At 38.6% G+C, this 18,541-nt stretch overlaps 6 protein-coding genes and 1 non-coding gene across 14 annotated transcripts in view; 4 read left to right on the top strand and 3 right to left on the bottom strand.

Moving 5' to 3' along the window:
- The window catches only part of sgsm1 (small G protein signaling modulator 1), a 35,695-nt gene extending 32,761 nt beyond the window's left edge, over positions 1-2,934 (top strand). For both annotated transcript variants that reach the window (XM_023958470.1, XM_023958471.1), the window contains one exon: positions 1,421-2,934. In XM_023958470.1, coding sequence (XP_023814238.1) covers positions 1,421-1,509 — 89 coding nt within the window. In that variant the 3' untranslated portion in view covers positions 1,510-2,934. The remainder of the gene's footprint in view (positions 1-1,420) is intronic.
- Positions 2,935-3,123: 189 nt separating this feature from the next.
- trnak-uuu lies at positions 3,124-3,196 on the bottom strand. Its single transcript has one exon. It is a non-coding gene; the product is annotated as a tRNA-Lys (tRNA).
- Positions 3,197-3,400: 204 nt separating this feature from the next.
- Positions 3,401-6,478, top strand: gatc (glutamyl-tRNA amidotransferase subunit C). Its single transcript, XM_020705945.2, has 5 exons — positions 3,401-3,733; positions 5,159-5,209; positions 5,545-5,714; positions 5,784-5,887; positions 6,021-6,478. Exons 1-5 carry the CDS (start codon positions 3,536-3,538, stop codon positions 6,080-6,082), a joined length of 585 nt encoding a protein of 194 aa, XP_020561604.1. The 5' UTR covers positions 3,401-3,535; the 3' UTR covers positions 6,083-6,478.
- A 639-nt stretch (positions 6,479-7,117) lies between these two features.
- Positions 7,118-7,922, top strand: LOC101167545 (polyubiquitin). Its single transcript, XM_004072388.3, has 2 exons — positions 7,118-7,237; positions 7,337-7,922. Exon 2 carries the CDS (start codon positions 7,349-7,351, stop codon positions 7,844-7,846), a length of 498 nt encoding a protein of 165 aa, XP_004072436.1. The 5' UTR covers positions 7,118-7,237; positions 7,337-7,348; the 3' UTR covers positions 7,847-7,922.
- A 2,948-nt stretch (positions 7,923-10,870) lies between these two features.
- On the bottom strand, positions 10,871-12,838 carry pxmp2 (peroxisomal membrane protein 2). The gene is made up of 5 exons (XM_004072387.4): positions 12,645-12,838; positions 12,119-12,241; positions 11,748-11,910; positions 11,177-11,296; positions 10,871-11,089 (listed from the first exon to the last, which is right to left on the bottom strand). Exons 1-5 carry the CDS (start codon positions 12,755-12,757, stop codon positions 11,021-11,023), a joined length of 588 nt encoding a protein of 195 aa, XP_004072435.1. The 5' UTR covers positions 12,758-12,838; the 3' UTR covers positions 10,871-11,020.
- A 595-nt stretch (positions 12,839-13,433) lies between these two features.
- On the bottom strand, positions 13,434-16,587 carry ung (uracil DNA glycosylase). 2 transcript variants are annotated; one of them, XM_004072384.3, is made up of 7 exons: positions 16,335-16,587; positions 15,828-16,019; positions 15,652-15,747; positions 14,447-14,544; positions 14,230-14,318; positions 13,957-14,135; positions 13,434-13,876 (listed from the first exon to the last, which is right to left on the bottom strand). In XM_004072384.3, the coding sequence occupies exons 1-7, from the start codon at positions 16,431-16,433 to the stop codon at positions 13,736-13,738; spliced, it is 894 nt and encodes a 297-aa protein (XP_004072432.1). In that variant the 5' UTR covers positions 16,434-16,587; the 3' UTR covers positions 13,434-13,735. The 2 variants fall into 2 exon arrangements, with proteins under 2 accessions (XP_004072432.1, XP_020561603.1); XM_020705944.1 differs by lacking the exon at positions 16,335-16,587 and having other exon boundaries at positions 15,828-16,227.
- On the top strand, positions 15,587-18,488 carry alkbh2 (alkB homolog 2, alpha-ketoglutarate dependent dioxygenase). 6 transcript variants are annotated; one of them, XM_020705940.2, is made up of 4 exons: positions 15,587-15,698; positions 17,418-17,736; positions 17,808-18,006; positions 18,072-18,488. In XM_020705940.2, the coding sequence occupies exons 2-4, from the start codon at positions 17,463-17,465 to the stop codon at positions 18,376-18,378; spliced, it is 780 nt and encodes a 259-aa protein (XP_020561599.1). In that variant the 5' UTR covers positions 15,587-15,698; positions 17,418-17,462; the 3' UTR covers positions 18,379-18,488. The 6 variants fall into 6 exon arrangements, with proteins under 6 accessions (XP_020561599.1, XP_020561602.1, XP_020561601.1 ...); XM_020705942.1 differs by lacking the exon at positions 15,587-15,698 and adding an exon at positions 16,007-16,111; XM_020705941.1 differs by lacking the exon at positions 15,587-15,698 and adding an exon at positions 16,421-16,532.
- Positions 18,489-18,541: the final 53 nt, after the last annotated feature.

The raw sequence follows: 18,541 nt of genomic DNA, 5'->3' as shown, positions 1-18,541 counted from the left end.
CATTTCTATGACTGAGTGTATGCACACCAGACATGTACCATCATTTGTTTAATTCATCATATTTAAGAAATAATATAGTGTCGCATACGAAAAATGGACAATGAGTCTAGTTTTCAATCAATCAAACACTTTATTTATATATAGCACTTTTTATCAACATGCTGTCGAACTCAAGGTGATTACCAAAAAAGACAGACAAAAATGAGTTAAAAACAAAGATAAGTCACAAGACACATTAGATTTAAAGCAACAACAATAAAAAATAGACATAAAAAGGAAGGAAAAGTTGTGGCTTTGAGGAGGCAATAGAATAAAAAATAGACAGGTAGAAGCGTACAAATGATAAACCATGAAAGCCATAAAATTAATCCAAGTGCCTCTGATTAAACCCTTTGGAAAACAACTCTCCCTCCATTTTGCTCAAGTTTAGAGTCACGGGCCGGGTTTCCTTTCTCTGTTTTTTTAAACAATTTAGGTTTTTCTCACTTTGAATCACAAAATTCATTCACAACATTTTGTCATTTACTCCCTGACAAGGCTTTTGCAACATAAAAGTTTTGATTCTGACAGTCAGGAAAGGTAATGGTAGTTTAATGGTTATTAACATGGTGTGAATGACATTGTTTGAAAGGTTTGTCACGGCACATTGTAACACCTGTCCTCGAATTTGTCTGCTGTTGATAAGTTTGTGATTTATGATGACCAGTTATTCTTCTCCAACTTTATAGCTACTGTCATCTAAATGCAGACTTTCATTGTGAAACTACACCAAAAATCCTGCCTTTACTGTCTTACTGAACCACATCTGCATGGTTGTTCTCAAACAGTGATCTTTTTATTGTGATTGGACTGTTTTTAGCCAAAATAAAAAACTTGTGTTAGGACATATTTTCTACAGAGCTGCAGGAGTTCATCAGAAAGTTGTGGGAAGGATTGTTGGTGCAGAGTAAGCCTCCCCTGACTTCCCATTTTCCTTTTGTTTGCATCTTGCAATATCAGAGCTTCGAGCCATACACTTATGACCCAGATGCCAGCTCGGACGAGGAAAACAAAGACGTACATGGATCTAGTGGTCTGCAAGTGGATGCATCAGAATTGAGTGGAGCAGGGAGCTTGTGACCCGCCGACTGTAGCACCTACACCCCTGCTACAGACTTTTGCTTCACAAAAATTTGAATAAATAAATACTTAGAAACACAATTTTGAGCTTAATTTTCTTTATATATGTCCTCCATCATGAGCCCAAAGAACATGTTAGAAATACAGTTTTTGGTGTTACAGTTGGCTCATTGGAGTGGGTCTCCAACAAGGTTGAACAGAAATACTGACTGAAGAAATTGTTTCAACATCGCCTGATAGGCTAAGACAAAAATCAATGGCGTTTCTGATTCACTTCAACTTTACTTTTTTTCTATTTCAGAAATGGCAGAGCACCACAACATCAAGAAGATTTTAACCCTGGCCAGAGATCTGGTGTGCAAAGTTCAGATGCTGATAGAGAACAAGTGATTGTGCCGTTTTTTCCTCTTTTGCTTCCAAGTGAACAGCTGTAGCAGCACAAGAGTCTATCACACAAGCAGGCACATCTAGTATACAACACCAACTTCTTATCAATCACCGTTTGCTGCTATGAGCCTAATCAACCGGATCTTCAGAACTATTTGTTTTGCCTCTATGAAAATATGCTTAAATTTGTTTTGTGTACAAGTCAAAGCCAATGAAACCGTAAAAGTCCTAATGTTTTTTCTTAGACATTCCTGAAATGTAAATCTTAAGAGTGCACTTAATATTTTAAGAAAAACGAGTTGTAGTTGCACATTACAAGCCAAAACATAAAAAGCTATATTCAACCAGAGATTATATTTATTAGAAATGCAATGTGAAAGTTTATATTGCAATTATTTTAGTAGCTGATGAGCTTAAAAAATATATCAGTAAGTCATCTTTCTCTTCCTGAAAAGGCGAGAATGTCCAATTTTTAATGTATTTCATTTTTAACACTCCAAATTTTGAATGGTTCCCTCAGACCAATTTAGAATCTGAAATGTGACTGAAACTCCATTTTATATTTAGCACTCAGTTAAAGCTCAGAGTGCTTAAGCTTCCAACTAAAATTTTGTGAAGTTGATATCCAACAGTGTTTTTAATGTTCTAGAGCTGCATTGTCTGCAAGATACTGTGCGATTCTATGTATGATGCGTGTACTGTGTAAGACTTGCTGTGTCTTTTCAGAAAACTAAGTCAAAAACTATTATTGCTTCAAAATGTTTAACTCTGTTAAATCATAGCTGGAAATCTGAGTGGCTTTTGGTTGTCTGGCTAAAGATTTATACTGAAAACAAGCCTCATTTAATCATTTCTAGTGAGATCTTTTTAATTATCCAGTGAACTTCTGTATATTTTGTAAATTGTGCAGTTTATTTAACTTAAAAGTCTTGGATTTTGTCATACATTTTTTTGTTTCAATATCAACATATATTTATGATTATTGAATAAATAATATATTAAATAAATCTGTTGCGTTGGTAACATTTAGTGAAAATTACTTATTAAAGGCTGTTGTTTTTCTATATATAAGTAGTCATTTGAGCTAAGAAATAGAAAACAACATTTCAGAATGATGCATTTTTAACCAACAAAATGCAAAAATTTGGATTCATGTTTTGACTATCTGTCATGCCTCCCAGTCATAACCAGAAACTTTTAGTTGAGTGTTTATATGTTGTTTCATGAATGTAGTAAGACTATTTGCAATGTATGTTTGTGCAAAGTATTTTTCTATTATTTCTGCCAAAATGTGCATATCTTTTTTCATTCATTTATTTTTCTTCAAATGCTGCTTTGTTTGTAAAGCTTATAACAAACTGTGTCCAGTTCCAAGTATGTACTGTAAAACAATAAAATTATATACTGGTAAATAAAATATGCAAAAAATGTGGTAGTTTTATTTGCTTAAAGAAAATAAAATTCTTCTCCTAAAATGTATGAATAGCAAGACTAATGCAGATAAATGGAGATGTTTTTATATATTTATTTATCTTAATTTAATGTCGTGTAAGTAAAATTAAACATTACTTTACCCATATCCTAAGGCTAGGACACTAACAAAAAAATCAAAATGTACGCCCGAACAGGGACTTGAACCCTGGACCCTCAGATTAAAAGTCTGATGCTCTACCGACTGAGCTATCCGGGCGCTCTGTGAAAGTTTGTAGACTACGGGTTCAAATCTGTAAACTCCTCAGTAGCGACGTATATATCGGAAGATTTTGGTTTTAATGTATTTGCTTTTATTTTACTGCTTTACTGTACTCTACTGTAAACTGCCAAATAATAAACTAAGAAACATCAGTGATCTGATCGATTTCAACAGAACAATTTTGAGGAAACAGGAAGTAAAAAGTGGCCCCGCCTCTCTTTCCTCGTGCAGGTCTAGCTAGTCGTAGCTATCTGTAGATAGTTTTATCTCTAAGTGAATTTTTTAAAGCTATTTTTTCCTCTTAATAATTTCAGACGTCATTAGCTTGCTATATATATGTATGTGCAAAGAATGTCAGCGTTTTGCCTTGCCACTTCCCGTAATAGCTACTATGTGCTGCTTAAACAGATTTGTCCTTCATGTAAACTGTTACTTAAAAATGTGCACTTTAATGCAAAGGTCAGGACATTTAACAGGGAAGGTTCCATCTTAAATCTCACTCGGTTGTTGTGCTCGAAATCCCACAATCCGAAGGTAAGCGACATATATATCATTGTCTCCATGGAAACAGTAACAGTTTTGTTTGTTGTTTTGCTGCTCTTGTGGTTTTTTATTTTATTTATTAAAATGCAACAAACATGTAGAACAATCAAATTGAGGATGCATATCCATTACAAAACATACATTAAATTAAAAACATGTAAAAACATTTTGTTTTTACTGTTAGGCATAGTAAGATACAATGTCTTTAATTATTACAGATTTTAAAAATTGATTAGTAAATGTGGAATTGACCGCATATAATAATGGATTCTTTTATGTTCTAGTCAGGGTTCTTTTCACTAAAGCCAAATGTGACATGTTCAAATTTCATTTGAAATTATTAATTCTGCACCCTAACATCAAGCTCCAACCTCTTCATCAAGTTTGGTGGGACGACCTAAAAGGAGTGTGGTGAGCAGGCTGGCTCTGTGATGCAAGGACCACCATCTCCACCTGAATGTGGAGAAGACAAAGGAGAGGGTTGTGGACTTCAGGAAAACTCGCACCCAACACGCTCCACTGATCATTAATGGTGCTCCTGTGGAAAGGGTGAGCTGCACCATGTTCCTGGGGGCGCACATCTCCGAAGACATGTCATGGAACCACAACACTGCGTCACTGGCCAAAAAAGCCCAACGCCTGTACTTCCTTCACAAACTGAAGAGACCTTCTACAGTGGTGCCATAAAGAGCATCCTGATCACCTGCATCACCGTGTGGTACGGAGCCTGCATCGCGTCCTGCCGGAAGTCTCTGCAGCACATTGTGAAAACAGCTGAGCAGATCACTGCTGTCCCTTTCACTGGCCTCTCAGACGTTTACCACTCTCGCCTCACCCACACAGCCATCAGGATTGCAGGTGACCCCATCACATCCATCCCAGAGCCACTTCAGCCTGCTGCCATCAGGGAGGAGAGAACCACCCAGGCCAGAACCATCAGGCTCAAAGACACTTTCCTCCACCAGGCAATAAGGAAACTCAGCTCCCTCCCAGCCTTACCCCACTGCCCCCACCCCCCGCTGCTATGACCTTAAACTGAAACACCACCCATCCTTCTTTTTCCACCTGCATCAGAACATCAGCTCAACCAAAGACTGCTATCACCCACTCCTCTGTTGTCACTTTAAACTATCTCATTACCACTTTTTGCACTGACCTACTTATAGATTATTGTTAGTATTATTGTTATTTTTATAGGCTGTTTGCACTGTGGGTTGAGAGGAAGGAAATGTCATCTGTGCTGTATATCATGTGCACACATTATATACAAAAAAAAAGCTGACTTGACTCTTTTATAGTTGCAAAACCCAAAAAAATTGAAGCCTCCCTTTTCATAGGAGTTCATTATAACCGTTTGTTTTTAATAATAAATTTGGTTTTTCCAGATGAAATTCAACATCTGCCTCTCTTTTGTAGATACCGAGGGAGCCAACATGGGAGCCAGTATCAGAGGACCAGCTTCCTCTGGTAAAATCACTAACACAAATGATTATTATTTTTTTTCTTTACAAAACAGCCGTTCAGTTATTATTGTTCTCTGGAAAAATCTTCCCTCCGAAAATGTTTATTACTGAAATCAACCCAAAATCTAAAGATAACCCTAAATAAGCAATTTTATCAGTTCCAAATTATGATCTTTTAAAATTAAAGTTTGTTACGGGTATAAAACTATGTCACTTTAGTTTGCAGAACAGATTTAATTGCTCCACAGGACTCAATAAAGCTAATTAGGAGATTTAAATTTAAAGTGGTGATGTAAGGAAGTTGTGTGATGTTTTTTTTCTTCTACACGGATTGCCCAGCCTGCACAAATCCCTCCAGACCTGGTGGACAAGCTGGAGCGACTGGCCCTGGTTGATTTCCGTACCAAGCAAGGACTGGAGTGTTTGGAAAAAGCTATACGGTTTGCAGACCAGCTTCACGTTGTTGACACTACAGGGATTGAACCAATGGATTCAGTTTTGGAAGACAGGTACAAACCACACAGATCTTCATAAAACATATTTATAACAATATAAATACGGTATTATAATCCATACAGGGCCTTATACCTGAGGGAAGATACGGCGGTGGATGGTGGCTGTGCGGAGGAGCTGCTTAAGCTCTCAAGAAAAACAGTCGAAGAATATTTTGTAGTACCACCAGGTAACAAAAAAAACAAGTATGGGTAAAGATAAGGATGTCTGCTCATTGCTAACTTGCTGAATTAAATGTGCATCTCTGTGATTTTTGTTGTCCTTGCAAGATCATTACTAATTTTTTTTTCTTTCTATCACAGGAAACATTCCTTTGCCTAAAAAAGAGGAGCGGTCTTCCATGCTCAAACACTCAGAGCTATGATGTGTCTGCAATAAAATTTATATTTGTTGTGTGACGGGACTGGGCGTGTTTGCTACGAGTTTCGCTACGTGGTGTTTTCTCAAGACTGAGTGTAATCACAATGAAAAGTGCAACTGCTGATGACCTGGAGGACTTTGTTAAATGTTCAGTAGGTGGCATCTGTCCAGCAACAGCAAGAAAATGATCACTTTGAGTTTCGTTTTATGCTTGTTGCGGCGTTTCAGACAGGATAGCTTTTTCAAAAAACTGGAGTCTGAACTGTATTCATTATTTAAAACATTGAAATCTGTGTTAAACACTTTCCTTATCCCACCATCAGACTTAGTTTAAAAACATTTCTCTATTAAAGTGATGTTTCTTAGAAAGAATTATCAAGAATTTCAAAATTAAAGCATATGAAAATTATAATTCAACTTTTTTCTGGTTTATTTGTTGCTCGTTATTTTTAATTAAAAATGTCTCAGCGGGTAAAACGTTGTTTATAACTGTTTAAAACATTTTATTTTGAAGGGTACTCTCAATTAAGAATATTCATTGTGCTTTTATTTTGATACTTTTTTTCAAAAATCTGTTGCAATTATAAAGGAATTCAAATATGTTTTGCAAAAAAAGTTTATTTAGAAAACTCAACTTTCATGGGAACTTAATTCATTCAGCCTTTAATGAAATAAAGGGTGAAAATGACAAGATTAGAAATCATTTTGAATGAAAATGTAAAGATTCTATAGGATCATTTGTATTAGCTGAAATTCTTTCAGTGGTTTTTGTGACATTGTTTGTAGGTATATCTTTAATGCAAATTAGTATGTTTCTATTACAGTTTTGGACCACAGATTTCATCATTTGAATCCTTATATGCCTTCAACAGGTAAATAAAAACTCCTGGAAACCCCCTGGTCCTGCCATGTCATGACTTCTGGTTTACAGGTAGACTGCTGGAACGTCATCGGACTGTCGTGATGTCAACAATAACAAATGACTTTTGGAGAATAGAAATCGAAACTTAATTCAGAGGTGGAAATCGAAAGCTTAAAAAAGAGGGAGGGTGAGGATTTTTAGAGGCAGGCTATATAAAGTCAGCTGAGTTTGAGCATCTTCACACCTGCAGGCTGACTCGACACTCTGTCTGACAAGTTGCTCCAAAATCCAAACCAGGTGAGATATTTTCTTCCCTTAAAACTAAATGATAGTTTTATTATGTTTTAATGATGTTTTCTATTTATGTTTATTTATTTATTTATTTATTTTCCCCAGATTGCTTCAATCATGGAAATAACCATCGTTATGCTGAACGGGACGTCCCGCACGCTGGTCGTGCCTCCCAACACCACTGTTGGATCTCTCAAAGCTCAGATCGAGACCGAGATGGGGGTTCCCGCTGCGACCCAGCGGCTGGTCTATGATAACTGCCAGAGGGTCACTATGAGCGAGGACTCCCGGTCTCTGCAGTCCTACGGCCTCCAGGCCGGGTCCCGGGTGTCCCTGGTCATCACGCAGCCTCCCGAGCCCGCCAACATCGAGGTGTTCCTCAAAAACGAGAAGGGCCAGCTGAGCACCTACCGCGTCAAACCCACCGAGACCGTCAGCGACTTCAAAATAAAAGTCCAGCACCGAGAGGGCGTGCCGGCGAACCAACAGAGGCTCATCCACCAGAGCCGGGAGATGATGACCGGAACCCTGGCGGACTACGGTGTGAAAAACATGAGCACCATCGACATGCTGTTCCGCCTAAGAGGGGGAAGCTGCCTTCACTTTTACTGTTAATTCTTTTTCTTTTTTCGGCAAATATTTATACTTATTGTGTAGTTAAAAAATAATAAAGAAAATAAAGACAAGTCTATATCTCTTTGCATTTATTTGAAGGGGGTCTCCCCAACCAAAGTAATGAAAAAATGTGTTTTAACATACTTGATTGATGAGTTGTTATGGTCGAAATTATTAGCCTTAATGGAGTTCCAGCAGACTTAAAACCGCACTTCATGCACCTCATTCATCACATCCAACAGGTAAACTTACAATCCATGATATCTGGACCATACCTGCACCCGGTTACTGAGACATCAAATTCTTTATAATCCGTTCACTCCATATCTGCTTAAAAAGTTACTGCCCCTCCTTAAATATCCACTACATTGACAATTTCCCCACAGTTGATACTAGACCAAACCTTTTCAAACCAGATGGCTTAAATCCAAACCATACAGGTTCTCATCTCCTCAGGATGAACATAGGACTCACCCTTCACTCCTTCACTGTTCCTTCCAGCCGATGGTTCAACCAAAGCACAACATCCTTTATTCCAGTACACATCACTAGAAGAGATAGCATCAAATACAGAAACAAAATTAACTGCAAAATCATTGGATTCACCTGCTATACTGAACGTGGCTCTTTTAAACATCAGATCTGTTTCAAATACGTCTTTTATAATTATTTGATTTGATGTTTGACCTGGCTTGGTACTGATGCACCAGCTGTTCTTCCTGAGGCCTCTCCGCCTAATTGTTAGTTTTAATTTTCTATCAGGGAAGGTAAGAGAGGTGGTGGAACAGCATCAATCGCTCAACAAGATATAAAAACTGAAACCATCACTTTAACTTATCATTCTTCATTGAAGCATCATTCCTTCCTGTTCGACAACCCACCTATTTTAGCAGTCACTGTTAACAGATCACCAAATCCTCCCTCCTGTTTTTTTTTTTATCTTTCATTCTCATAAGGCATTATAGGATTCTAACTGGAGTTTTTAATCTTTATGTTGACAACCTGGATGATCCTTTTTGGTCTGAGTTTTTAAATATTTTAAATGCCGGCATTTTTTATATATTTCTTTTGCCCAGCATGTGGCACAGCCAAGGTGTGTCCTCACAACAGAGGACACACCTTGGACTTGGCCAGGGTGTGTCCTCTGTTGTTAACTTGGCTGTGTCAGATCATTATTGTGTGTTTTTTAAGGGGACTGGTTTTATCCACTAGGAGGCTTCATTGAGAACTGTGACGAAACGCTATATAATCCCTGAAGTGGCAGAAAATCTTATTGACAATTTAAAACAAACTCCTTGCTCAGATTTTACCTTTGTACTGCAATTCTCTGATTGATAATTTTACAGACAGACTCGATTCAGCAGCTCCGCTCAAAACAAAAATACTGAAACTGAATCCAAAGACACCCTGGAGAAACTGTGCTATTTTACCTCTAAAGAGAATTTACAGGTCAGCGGAGAGAAAATTTAGAAAAACAAATTGAACAGTCAAGTATGACTTTTTTAAGGCCCAGCTAAAAAATCTACAACCATGCTGTCAAACAGGCAAAGACACTTTATTTTTCAAAACTCATTACAGACAATAAACACAACCCCTGGTTTCTTTTGAAGACAATCGATTTTTTATTATATTTCAATAAATCCCTCATGACTTAGTCACAAACGGCATGTGAGGGCTTTGTGGACCACTTCAGGAGTATAGTCAATGCTTCAACACAAACATAACACTAATCCCAACAGGTCAGTGACATTTTCTCTATCTGAGGAAACACTGGAGGGTTTTGTCCTGGTTGATGAGAAGATGCTTGGTCAGGTTTTTTCCCAAGCAAACATTACAACCTCCCTTTTAGCCCCAATTCCCACTTCTCTTATTAAAACATTTTATGGATTGTTTGAGTCAGAGCTTTTAATTATAGTAAACTGCTCTCTTCAGACGAGTGTTTTCACCTCTGCCTTTAAGACAGCGGTGGTGAGGGCCCTTCTGAAGAAGAGTAACTTGGATCCAAATTTTATGGACGATTACAGACCTGTATCCAACTTACCATTTGATTTCCTAAATGAACGAAATATCTTAGAAAAATCTCAATCTGGTTTTAGGATGAATCACAGTACTGGCTCTTTTAAAGTTTTTAAATGATCACAGAGATAATTATGACATGCAGAAACTTTCTGTTCTGGTGCTACTGGATCTTAGTGCCGCCTTTGATACAGTAGATCATCAGATATTGTTAGACAGACTTAGGACTTGGGCTGGCCTCTTAGGAACTGTTCTTAACTGGTTTCATTCCTATCTCACAATCAACACTTTTTTTGTGAGTGTGGATACTCAGTCCTAAAGAATCCACAAACTAAGTTGTGGGGTTCCCCAAGGGTCAATTCTGGGTCTAACACTTTTTAATTTATATATGTTACCTCTTGGGGCTGTCATCAGGAGACATGGCATTGACTGCACAGCTAAGCTGATGATACACATTTTACATCGCTGTGTCTCCTGATGACCTTGAAGCTATTAACATCCTGCAATTGTTGTTATAGTTTTCAGTAAGTCTCTGTGAATCAGGAGCAGATGAAAAAATGCCATTAGAAAAAGGTTACAGCAGTGATGTAGGTGATACAGTCGGCCGGCTCCCTGTTGAGCTCCATTCTGATGCATCTACTTGCAGACAAATAGATCCGTACGTTTTCATTTTCCTTGTCAGAGCTGGCATCTGGCTCAAAACTGTTTTACTGGATAACTCCAAAATTGCTCGGGATTTTTGTTGCACAGACAATGTTCGGTCGGGGTGTGAGGGACTGTAAGCTAGCGGGAGAAAGTGTTAACAAAGGGATGATGGGAAAAGAGGGCTGCCCTAACATTTCCACCCACAACTCAAGAGGCAAAATTTTAATGAACTATTGCCGCTCTGCTGGAGCTATGTACTAGAAAAGGACACGTTTTTTTTATTTGGCATAAAAATAGAATACTCATAATAAAAAGACCAAAAGATAATCAGAATGGGTCTTTTAAAAAGATTTTATTGCATTATTTTTCCACAAAAAATGTTGACAACTGTTGCAGCAAAATGTGTTAAAAGCCCTTTCTCAAAAACAGCACAAAGTTGTAACATATTTGAAAGCTGGGTGTATTTTTGCAGTCCTCTCTGGAATCACCATAAGCAGAAATCTCAGGTGCTTCTCATTTTCTTATAGATGCAAGGTAGGCATACCAAAACAAAGCGATGAAGTTCGCAAACAGCACACGGAACTGAAACAGAAAAACAGAAACAAAAACAGGGAAAAAGTCACAGTCTGTGTAGATAAGATGAGGATATAAGGAGGATGGAAAGATTACCTGAACAGGTACAAAGTTGATGTTTATGAATTGAAATGGGGTCCAGACTTTCCAGTTCATCTTTAGAGCAGTCCAGTAACTGCTTCTCATCTTTTTCTCAAAATCCTCCCATCCTTTAGCCTATGGAAAATTTAATTAATACATTTTTGCAGGAAAAACTTTAATTCCTTTGTATCTTTTTTGCAATTTAGATTTCCTTTTTTAACCAGGGTCATATTCTTCTGGAGCACAACTGCAGTATTTTCATTTTCAAGGAAGCTGGACTGTCTGGTAAAATTCTAAACTCATAAGATTAAAAACTATTAAAGGCAACTTAAGTTATTTATTTTACAAATGGAATCTGTAGCGAACATTTTCTCCCCCCAAAAATGAATTATACTCCATACCCAATGTGGTTTTCATTCTATTTAACCAGGAAAACTTGGAAAAAAACACTATAGCAGAGTTACTAGTGACTATTATAGCAAGAACAAATCACCAATAAATAATCAACAAAAAATGTAAAAAATAACAGACTTTCTTTCCAGTCAGTGGCGAACAATATCCTATAACCAAAACAAGGTTGACTCACTTCCAGGATGTTCATAACAAAGTAAAAGAGAAGCAGAAATCCTGGTGCAAATATGAAGCGGTCCAGGAGCAGCCGCTTGACTATACAAAAGGGATCTGTGGTGGGCATCCACAACTCCATCAGCTGGTAAACGAAATGGCTCACTGGTCCTGTAATAAGTATCCTGCAGTAAGCAGAGACATCACAAACACACAGAGAAAATACACACTCATTTTAATGCAAGTTTCCCACAAAAACAACACAAAGCATTTTGTTCTTCCTGCACTTTTACAAAAATGGCTGACATATTTTGTTTTTCCATCTTTCAATCCCGAGACAACACTTTTGGAGACTCTCTTGTGACACAAGGAGAATTAAGCTTCAAATCTCACCCAAAAACAGCATATCTTGCAGCTCCAGCGACATTTATCTCATTAGCTGGGGTTCCAATTTTGGCCTTTTTTCTTGCCTCTAGGATCTGTGACAGCAGATTTCCTAATGCAGAAAGAAGGCCACTAAAAAACAGGAAGAAGAGAACAAACCAACAACATCATTACTAAGTAACAGGTGCTGTCCAAAACTTTTTATTGTGCAATGATTCACAAAATAAGATCTACGGTTTCATTTGGGGAGGGGGGGGGGGGTGTTAGTGATTGACTGAGGTAAAAACTGCGAGCAAAGGGCAGAATGTTTTCAGCACAAACAAGAGAGAAAAGTAAATATTCAAGCACAATTTTCAGTTTCAATGTAAAAAAAAGTGGCAAAGGAATACTAATAAAAATAGACTTTAAAACACGATGAGCAGATAAAAGCAAGTGTATTTCCTTCTCACTTTAACGTGGACAGAGTGAGTAAACACTGGCTTTTTACTTTGGACTGTCAAACAGAGGAATGGCCGTGAGGACCCAGCGTTCAGACCTGGACAGGGATTTGGTGAGGATCGGGTATTTCTTCAGGAGGATCAGGTACTGCTGGAGCAGACGGGAATGGACGCCCGCATGGCCCCGGAAAGGCACGCTCTCCACAGGCATCGCTACTCTTTAAAGTGCGGTCGAAAGATCGGACACAAGTGGAGCCTGCCACGGGTGTCTTCCTTGTGCGTCATGACGTCATCGGTGGCACCTCCTTTTTCACGTAAAGATGAAAGAATCTTTCTCCTCATCAGTTTTCAGACAAATAATTATGACTTTTACCGATAATTCCACTAAAAAAGGGCAAATTACTGTAATTTATATTAGAACTATTTTGTTAAACATTTAGCTCTAACAATCCAACATTTATCTATTCAATTTCTACATTTGAGCTTGGAATTAAAATAAATATTAGCTGTTTCTTCCCACGTATTTCCTTTACTTTTGTTATTTTACTTATGTAGGTTTGTATTTTTTTTTACTGATACTATACTAAGTAGAAAAATTGATATAACAAAACAAATCCAAGATGAAGAGATTCCCCTTTGGCTAAAAAAAACAAAAATCTTAAAATTTTATTTTCTTTAGTAGTGACTTGGGTTTAAAAAATGTAATTTGTTTTTTTTATTATAAAAGACGGAATTACAAATTCAACTGGGATTTTCTTGCCTCACCTTCATTACGGTTCTGGAAATTCATTCTTTTAGACATTTTTAAGGAAACACTAAGTTCAGCTCACATTGATGATGTAAAACAATCCATTGATGTAAAAAGATTGTTCACGACAAAACGTGAATTGAATTGATAAGACAATAAACTTTATTGCATAAACTAAAAGCTAATAACATACAGATATATTTAATGCTATATCTGCACAACACTCATGACAAGTCGCACAACAACAGCTACCATCCAGATCTGACGGCCAAGATGGTGAAAAGGCATCTTACAAAAACTGCCTATTAGAATAAGTAGTTAAAAGAAAAAAGGCAAACTTACAAGTATAAACTGTTTCAGGAAGAGAAAGTAAAAGCTTATGAGTGGGTTTTGGTCTAGAGTTAAGGAACACATGTTGGAAGATCTATCAAACACGTGAAGTTAAAGTGCTTTCCAATCAATGGGAGACTTTCCAGATTTCTTTAGCAGCTCATTGGCCTTTGAAAAGTGTTTGCAACCAAAAAATCCTCGATGTGCTGACAGGGGAGAAGGATGCACCGCCTGCAGCACGTGGTGATGTTTCTAGAAGTAGATAGAAAGGCATACAATGACTGCTACGCTACAAAGGCCTCTGCTGACATTTTGAAGGTTAGATGGAGTACCCTATTGATGGCAGATCCTTTCTTCTGAGCATATGATCCCCAGAGGAGGAAGACTAGGCCTTGTAGGTTGTTGCTGAGCCACTGAACCACAGCATCAGTAAAGACCTCCCAACCTTTGTCTTTGTGGGAGTTTGCCTGGTGTGCTCGAACGGTCAGCACAGCGTTCAGCAAGAGCACACCTGGTGAGAACGGTCAAAGGAAAGACGGACAGCATGTTCGTGGATGACCAAATCTGCAAAACGGAAACATTCAAAGCAATCTTTGAATCTTTACCCTGTTGAGCCCATCCAGTGAGATCTCCATGACCAGGATGCTTAAAGCCTTCAATATCAGAAACCAGTTCTTTGTACATGTTCTCCAAGCTGGAGGAAAAAAAAAAACAAGTGTCAAAATGCAGATTTTTATTTAGATGAGCTGTAGTGCAGAGCATCCAAGATCATCAGAATTATGTGTCGATAGATAAATGAAGGGAAACACAATAGTTATAAACCTGGGTGGAGGAGAAATGGGTCGTTTCACGCTGAAACACAATCCATGCGCTTGACCTGGACCGTGATACGGATCCTGTCCCAGAATCACCACCTTGACCTAAAACCAGATGTGTTTTTAGGATTTCTAAGTCCTCCTCTCAAAAAAAATACTCATTGAATGTACTTTTCACGTACAGATAAGACTTCTGGATGAAACCAAATCTGATTCCACACCTTTCCCATCTTTATTTAGGACATGTAAATAAATTACCCAAAATAAGAAATAGTGCTGTAAAAATTGTAAATCACTGATATTCTTGAATTAGAATAGAAAACACAATTATCTAAGCTGTAGTCATTTTAAACACTCCGTTATCAGCAAGAGAAATGTTTAAAAAAAAAACGATGTAGGCATTTGCTTTTGAGAAAAACCCATCTGAATGGCCAAAAAATATTCACCTGGTACCTCCTTTTTCTTCTGTTTATTAGAAATTACTTTATGGTGGCTAAAAGTTGAGAGAAAACCTTTTAAATACATATTTTTTAAAAAAAAACATCTAATGCTGCAAACAGTCCATGTGGACAACAGGTCAATACTTTATAAACGTTTTAGCTTTTTAATCTTCTTTGCCCTTTGGCTGCAAATCATCAGCCTACATCTAAACCCTTCATCTGCATCCTCATCATCACACCAACTATTCATACCAAATTATCAGTAATCTAAAGAAGAAATGCAATACGCTGTGCACTTTGCAGGATACAGATTTATCAACAGGATTACCATTTACTAAACATGCATGGAAGTCGAAGGTTTTCCTTAAAATCCATAAGAACCCAGATCTGGTTGACCTTAAATGAAAACATTGTGGGATACTCACAGACCACAAGACACATTTCTGATTATTTTTTTAGTCACACGGGTGTCCCCATGGGTTCTTATGGGGTAAAATAAATAACTTGAAGTGGCTCCCTGGTGTACCTTTTATGCACTTGTGATGATGTAATGCAGCTAAAGCCTAGTTTTTATATATAGAGGGTATTGAAAAGTTTGAGATCTGCGATCTTTAAATAGGCTGATCATATTTGTGAAGAAATCTTTAACACAAAACGCCCCCCCCCACACCTTTTTTTTGTAAAAAAGAGTGAGTTCAGAGGCAAGGATCCACTCCTCCCACCTGTTGACTCAGTCTGACCACGTGGTCAGATGTTTGTGCGTCCAACTCACGTCTCTGATGTCACACATCTGGGTCCAGGTGAAGATCTGTTCGGCAGGTGGGTACACAGTACCGCGCTTCCTCTCGTCAGAAACAAACTTTGTCAGCTGTGGCACGCATAGGAAACAATCAATAGAGCTGCTGAACAACAGAAACCGCAGTGCATGCAGACGCGTGGCTCTCTCACATCTTTAAAATATGGTTTGGAAAACTCAGACCAGAGTTCCCTGCGCCAGCTCTCGCTGAACCCCTGCGGCGTCAGCCCGGAAGCGAGCTTCTCCAGCGCGGCTTTCTTGTTGCGGGCAATCTTGTCCAGTTGCTCCGGAGACAGAGGAGAACTTTGCGGTTCTGGGTCCACTGCAGCGATCTTCGGTTTCTTCTGGATAATTTTAATATATTGAGAAGAAAGACGAACCGGCATGAAACTTGATATATGCAACGAACATTTATTAATACCCAGAAAACACAAAGGTGCTAACATTTTCTTGTTACGCTAGCAGGGAACGACATCTTTGACATTTCAGAGTATCGAAAAGACCACGAACGCAGCACGGGAACATTAAAAAATCTCGCGAGAACAACACCATCAGTGCATGGACTGCAAGTAAAGTTGTCCAAGTCGAGTTAATTACATTTGATTTGTGTATTATCTGTTTAAAAAACAAGAAATAATTTTAAAGAAAGTGATGCTTACTGGCTCAATATCATCCTCCGTTGTTTTATTCGTCTCCTGAGACAACCTCTTTTTTGAAACCGGCGAGAAAAAGGAGTTAATAGTTTTCTGTCCAATCATTTTTCCAAAATACTGAAGAAATAAACTGTCCTATACTGTCTGGAAGGACTAACTCTATCCGGCTAATTCATTCACAGCAGATAAATTGCAGTACTCCAGGTAAAACGACCTCGCGGACTATAGTTAAGACTTTTCGCGCCTTAATTTAGTGACGAAAGCATTTATGGTAATGAGCTGAGCGCCGTTCAAGCGCAGCCAGTTTTCACGCTTCTGCAGCAGCTGTTATAAACTTTGTCTGGTCAAGCAAACTACCTTGAATTGCTTTTCAGGCCACATGTTGCAAAATGCTGACATTTTTGGAAGATAGTTGGTAGAAGAAACGTCTTATGAAGGTAAGAGAAGTCAGGGTTTTTATGAAGAAAAGTGGAAGTTGTTTAGTGGATTAAATGGTTTTCTTTCAAAAACAAACTGAACATAACAGAAAAACTTTCCGGATTTATGGGATCAAAGCAGATAATTTAGACTTGGTTGTGGAATGAAGAAGTTCAGGACTGTGTGTTAAGAGAAAGGCTGAGGTCAGAAGTGAGCATTTTGAGCAACAGTAGGTTTCACGCAGAGAATGAGAACCACAGATGTCATTTGTTTTGAGGGTGCTTCTGGAAAAGAGAAGGTCAGAAGGAGCTGGATTGTGTCTTTCTAGATCTAGATGGAAATGACGGGATACAGAGAAAGGAGCTGGGGTTTTGTATGAAGAGTCAGAAATGTGTTGGAGTTGAGCAGGATGTAAGACAGCAGTGAGATGTGCTGTAGGTGTGATGGAGAAGTTCACGGTGGAGGTGGGACTGCTTCAAGGATCAGCTTTTTTTTTCCATTGTTTACTGTGGCGATGGACAGACTGACAGATGAGGTCAGACATGGATATCCACGGATCATACGAGTAGGAAGATCAGCTGAAAGCAGAAAGTCTCAATGTTTTTCGTAAATGACAGCCTTATTGTAAAGACTAATTTTCCCCTTTATAATATTTTTCTTTGTCTTGTCAAGGAGATCAAATCTTACTTACCTGAGAACCACCAGTGTTTTTCTGCAATGATGGAAAACGGTGTTCTTCAAAGGCGACATAAGCGTTTATGCACAAAGAATTCCCCTGAAAGAAGGGAATGGAAGATGATGAAACTGCTGAATGATGACGAGGGCATACAAGAGGAAGATGGTGACACTAAACTAGGAGAGTTCTCCCATCCTGTTCCCTGGCAAAAAATAGAGGCAGAGGGACTCGACTGTGATTATGCATTGATTTTCTCTAAAAAGGAAGCCGATGAGCTGTTTAAGCATTTGGAGGAGGAGGTGGTGTACTCTACAGGTATACCTTCCATCTTTTTTCTGCTTCGTACCCAAAGGTTGCACTGAATTTGATCCATGTTGGTCTTTCAGGAGAAGAAGCAAAGGTCCAGGTGTATGGAAAGGTCTACAACATCCCAAGAAAGCAGGCAACGTATGGAGACACGGGTTTAATGTATACTTATTCTGGAGTGACCCGTTTAGCCTGCCCGTGGACCCCCACTTTGGAAAACATTCGAGATGCAGTCACTAAAGCAACCGGGCAGACGTTCAACTTCGTTTTGATAAACAGGTAAGAAATGATGAACACGTGCGCCAACGCTTTGAGAGCTCGAGTGTGTTCCGTTTCTGCCACAGGTACAAAGATGGGCTGGACCACATGGGCGAGCACCGCGACGACGAGAAGGAGCTGGACCCCTCCTGTCCCATCGCTTCCGTCTCTTTAGGAGCAGCGCGGGATTTCGTCTTCAGACACAGAGACACTCGAGGAAGAAACAGCAGTCGGCAGATTGAACCCGTGAAGCTGGAACTGTCCCACGGAAGCCTGCTCCTCATGAACCCGCCCACCAACCACTTCTGGTACCACAGCCTTCCTGTGCGGAGAAAAACCCTCCAGCCGCGCATTAACCTCACCTTCAGACGCATCTTGAACAGCAAGAAATGAAAGTAGCGTTGAAAAACAAAAATTGCAGTTGATCCCATTTTTTATGTTACCAACTTGGGTTTTTAAACCATCACATTTGATTAAAACAAATGCAAATATTTATCTGTAAACCTGTCAGTTTCTTATTTTTGTAAATATTCTTTTTTTTGTCAATTTAAACTCT

Source organism: Oryzias latipes, chromosome 9 (assembly GCF_002234675.1).
Source record: "Oryzias latipes chromosome 9, ASM223467v1".
Classification (NCBI taxonomy): Eukaryota; Metazoa; Chordata; class Actinopteri; order Beloniformes; family Adrianichthyidae; genus Oryzias; species Oryzias latipes.
This window is presented reverse-complemented; position numbering and strand designations above follow the sequence as displayed.

Coding starts and splice junctions, on each gene's coding strand:
- gatc (XM_020705945.2), top strand. CDS start 3,536: ATGTATGTGCAAAGAATGTCAGCGTTTTGCCTTGCCACTTCCCGTAAT. Junction 3,734..5,158: donor CGAAATCCCACAATCCGAAG/GTAAGCGACATA, acceptor TCTCTTTTGTAG/ATACCGAGGGAGCCAACATG. Junction 5,210..5,544: donor CAGAGGACCAGCTTCCTCTG/GTAAAATCACTA, acceptor CGGATTGCCCAG/CCTGCACAAATCCCTCCAGA.
- LOC101167545 (XM_004072388.3), top strand. CDS start 7,349: ATGGAAATAACCATCGTTATGCTGAACGGGACGTCCCGCACGCTGGTC.
- pxmp2 (XM_004072387.4), bottom strand. CDS start 12,757: ATGCCTGTGGAGAGCGTGCCTTTCCGGGGCCATGCGGGCGTCCATTCC. Junction 11,911..12,118: donor GCAAGATATGCTGTTTTTGG/GTGAGATTTGAA, acceptor TGCTTACTGCAG/GATACTTATTACAGGACCAG. Junction 11,090..11,176: donor TCAACTTTGTACCTGTTCAG/GTAATCTTTCCA, acceptor TTTCTGTTTCAG/TTCCGTGTGCTGTTTGCGAA.
- ung (XM_020705944.1), bottom strand. CDS start 16,121: ATGTTAGCACCTTTGTGTTTTCTGGGTATTAATAAATGTTCGTTGCAT. Junction 15,748..15,827: donor CCAAACCATATTTTAAAGAT/GTGAGAGAGCCA, acceptor TGCGTGCCACAG/CTGACAAAGTTTGTTTCTGA. Junction 13,877..13,956: donor AAGGATCTGCCATCAATAGG/GTACTCCATCTA, acceptor ATCTACTTCTAG/AAACATCACCACGTGCTGCA.
- alkbh2 (XM_020705938.2), top strand. CDS start 17,173: ATGTGCTGTAGGTGTGATGGAGAAGTTCACGGTGGAGGTGGGACTGCT. Junction 17,737..17,807: donor GGAGGTGGTGTACTCTACAG/GTATACCTTCCA, acceptor TTGGTCTTTCAG/GAGAAGAAGCAAAGGTCCAG. Junction 18,007..18,071: donor AACTTCGTTTTGATAAACAG/GTAAGAAATGAT, acceptor TTTCTGCCACAG/GTACAAAGATGGGCTGGACC.